Genomic DNA, 3,082 nt, shown 5'->3' on the forward strand with positions numbered 1-3,082 from the left:
AACATCTATGTTTTTAGAAAATTAAAAATAGTATTTATATATTAAAATTAATTACTAAAATTAATTATTAATATATTTGATATATAAAAAATATTTTAATTTAGTTTTAATATATATTTTATATTAATGATTTATTTTAGTGATTAATTTACATGTTCATACAATATTCTTGTTATAGAATTGACCTTTACCTTTACTTTACTCTCTTGGGGTATTGCCCTGGAGGGTGCGCAGCTAATCACAATAAGCCTTCGTCTCCCAAAGTTACCACTGTAAATTGGTCAGCAGCTATACGGAAAGAAGAAGAAAAAGAAGCAGCTCAAACTTCTTGCTCCTTGTTGTTCCTTACTTACGTTTCTCATCTTCCCAATCCCTAAAACCCTAAATTACTACCCAGAATCCCCTTTCCGTTTTCCTCAATCACCTCTAACTGTTTCCATTCCCATTTCCGATATTCCCACAAAACTCGCCTTCTCTCTGCTTCCTTTAATTCTTTTTAGCGCTTTTACAAACCTCTCCCTCACAGGACACAGCACGTAGGTTGCAGATCCATAATGAATTTCGGGTTTTCTCGCTCACATCAATCTGTAAGTTCTTTTCACGCTGATCTCGATTTCTTCCCCTTTAATACCACTTGAGTTTCTCAATACAACCCTAATTTCAACGACCTTTATCTGATTTCGCTCATTGACTTCCTTTGACTTGTCCATTTTCAATTTGGGATTTTTAGCTACTTATATTGTACATAAGCATAACTATGTAAGAATTCCCAAATTTCCCATTCTAATTTCAGGAAGAAGCAACTGAAGTAATTACTATTGTTTTGGTGTTTCTTTATTTAATGTTAAGCAGGTGTTTAGCGTGTAATTAGCTAATTGGGAATCATGTCGAGGCCCATGTTGCTTGTTTTTCTGCTGCTTATACTCATAATCACTTCGCAGTTCGAGTGGAAGCAACAGCTAGTGGCCGATGTTGACTCAAATACCGCTCTATCTCAAAAGCAGCATCAGATTACAAAGGGTGAAGAAACTGTAAAGGAGAAGGTGTTGTTTTGGTTTATCCCCATTCTCCACGTTGTTTGGTTTTTGTGCATCTCTGTTTTATAATTTGTAGTATTTTAGCTATGATCCAGTATCTCTTTGGTGTGTTGTTGTTCTAAGTCTGTTAGGTTGCACTTTGATTCAAGATGCGTGTTATCAACTTATCTTACAACAGAGAGAGGGGGGCGGGGATAAGACTAGATTGTAGTTGTTTTTTTTTTGTTGATGATGATGATTGTAGGTCTTGCAATTATCAAACAGATAGATAGTTACGAGTTTCTACACTTGCTTTTCCTAGTTACCATTGTTCCTTAGCGGGCTGAGTGCATGTGCTCATATGTTACCCTCGATCCGTTTAATTCTTCCTTATATGAGTTTTACAAAGTCTGTGCTCCATCTTCATTACCTTGTTTAAAGAGAAGAAAAATGACGCGTAGCAAGTAGTGTTAGTAGGTTAAGTATATTAGTTAATTGTAACAAGGGAATACAAGTCCTATACTGTTTAGGATAGTGAACTTTGTGTTATGTATTAGTCTCACATTGCGTAAAAAACATTCATGCTGCTAAGTTAGGACATAGGAAACTCGATAGGCCGTGCACCAAAAGTTTATGAATTTGTTGACAAGAAGATAACTTTTGCCGTTCTGGCAAGACTGGCCGCACTGGTGGAAGCTATATTTTGCTTAGGTTACCATAGATAGCAAGGTTTTTTTGTGGGGTCGGGGTTAATGTCTTTGGTTTGAATCTCATGATTGTTGGTTATTGCTTCCTTAAACAATGAAATTAATGGGAAAGGGGGAGGTAATTTATTATGAATAACCATTTTTTAGCTCGTTAGCTTAACAAATTGCTTTATATATGTAAGATAAGAAATTGTGTTGTTGCCCCTTCGGTCTTCTTTGCTTATAGCTGATAAAATCTATTCACATAAGCTTAGAAGATATTCTTCTAGTTGTATAATATATTGCTTTGATTGGCATCTCTCTGCATATTGGATATTGTTTTGAGTGAACATATGGACTTGTAGAAGACCATAGTAAACCACTAGGTTTCTTTTTTTCCGAAAGCATAGTAAACCATTAGTTAGCTGTTTGAATGTTGATTAGTTATGTGATATGTTTGGGAACCATTAATGACGTTGCTTAGTGGTACATACATTTTGTCTCTCACCAACAATGACATAGTCTGAGTTTATGGTGGCTATACTAGTTCCTTTAAAGTTTAAACTAATCATAGTAGCACTGTTAAATGTTTACCTAATCGCATACCTTCTAGCTTTTCTTCTCCATGTTTTATTCTATGTAACTCTAATATTTACTCATAAAATTATCTGGTGTAGCCATTCTATCTATTATTTACAAAGTTTTCTTTTAATGGTTGTTGCTTCTGCAGATCATTTTAGTACAAGAAAAGAATATTCGAAGACTGAACGAGCTTGTGCGGCATCTCCAGGAACAACTGCAGCAGTGTAGAGGAAGCAATGGAACTACAAATGGCACTGCAAGCCCTCTAGCAGAGCGGATTCTGGAGTTCGAGCGACAACAGATTTTAGAGGATTAAACAAAATGTGGCAAGTATATTCATGGTGTTCGTCTTTCTGCCCCATTTGTAAAGTTGTATCTTATAATTCGTTGCAAGGGAATGTTGTAAAAGATTTGCTCCCTGTATGATTTGCGATTTTGAACTCCATCTCAATGCGATTTCCACATAATCTCATTCAGTGGAAGGTGCAAATTGTTTGAATCATGTGTTAACCGATGAATAACAAAATATGGCTTGGATTACTATGATGATATGATTCCAAGTTCCAACTATTGTCGGCCAAGTAGCTGGAAGCAGGAGATTAAGAAAGCATAAATGTATGATGCGAGTAAAAAGTAGCTATTATTATTTAAACATTTATTATTATTATGGAAAAGTCTCGGGGCCAGCAACTTTGTTAAATTCTGGTCAGCATGTAACCAGCAAAGAAAAGTGAGCCATTGGATGAAATTTTAGACCTATTTCATACCATTAAAACCATTATTGATGGCTATAAATCA

At 35.3% G+C, this 3,082-nt stretch overlaps 1 protein-coding gene across 2 annotated transcripts; it reads left to right on the forward strand.

The window, feature by feature from the left end:
• LOC107613475 lies at nt 200-2,833 on the forward strand. 2 transcript variants are annotated; one of them, XM_016315484.2, is made up of 3 exons: nt 200-587; nt 942-1,043; nt 2,433-2,833. In XM_016315484.2, the coding sequence occupies exons 1-3, from the start codon at nt 555-557 to the stop codon at nt 2,598-2,600; spliced, it is 303 nt and encodes a 100-aa protein (XP_016170970.1). In that variant the 5' UTR covers nt 200-554; the 3' UTR covers nt 2,601-2,833. The 2 variants fall into 2 exon arrangements, with proteins under 2 accessions (XP_016170970.1, XP_016170969.1); XM_016315483.2 differs by having other exon boundaries at nt 204-587; nt 853-1,043.

Source organism: Arachis ipaensis, chromosome B08, assembly GCF_000816755.2.
Source record: "Arachis ipaensis cultivar K30076 chromosome B08, Araip1.1, whole genome shotgun sequence".
NCBI classification, from domain to species: domain Eukaryota; kingdom Viridiplantae; phylum Streptophyta; class Magnoliopsida; order Fabales; family Fabaceae; genus Arachis; species Arachis ipaensis.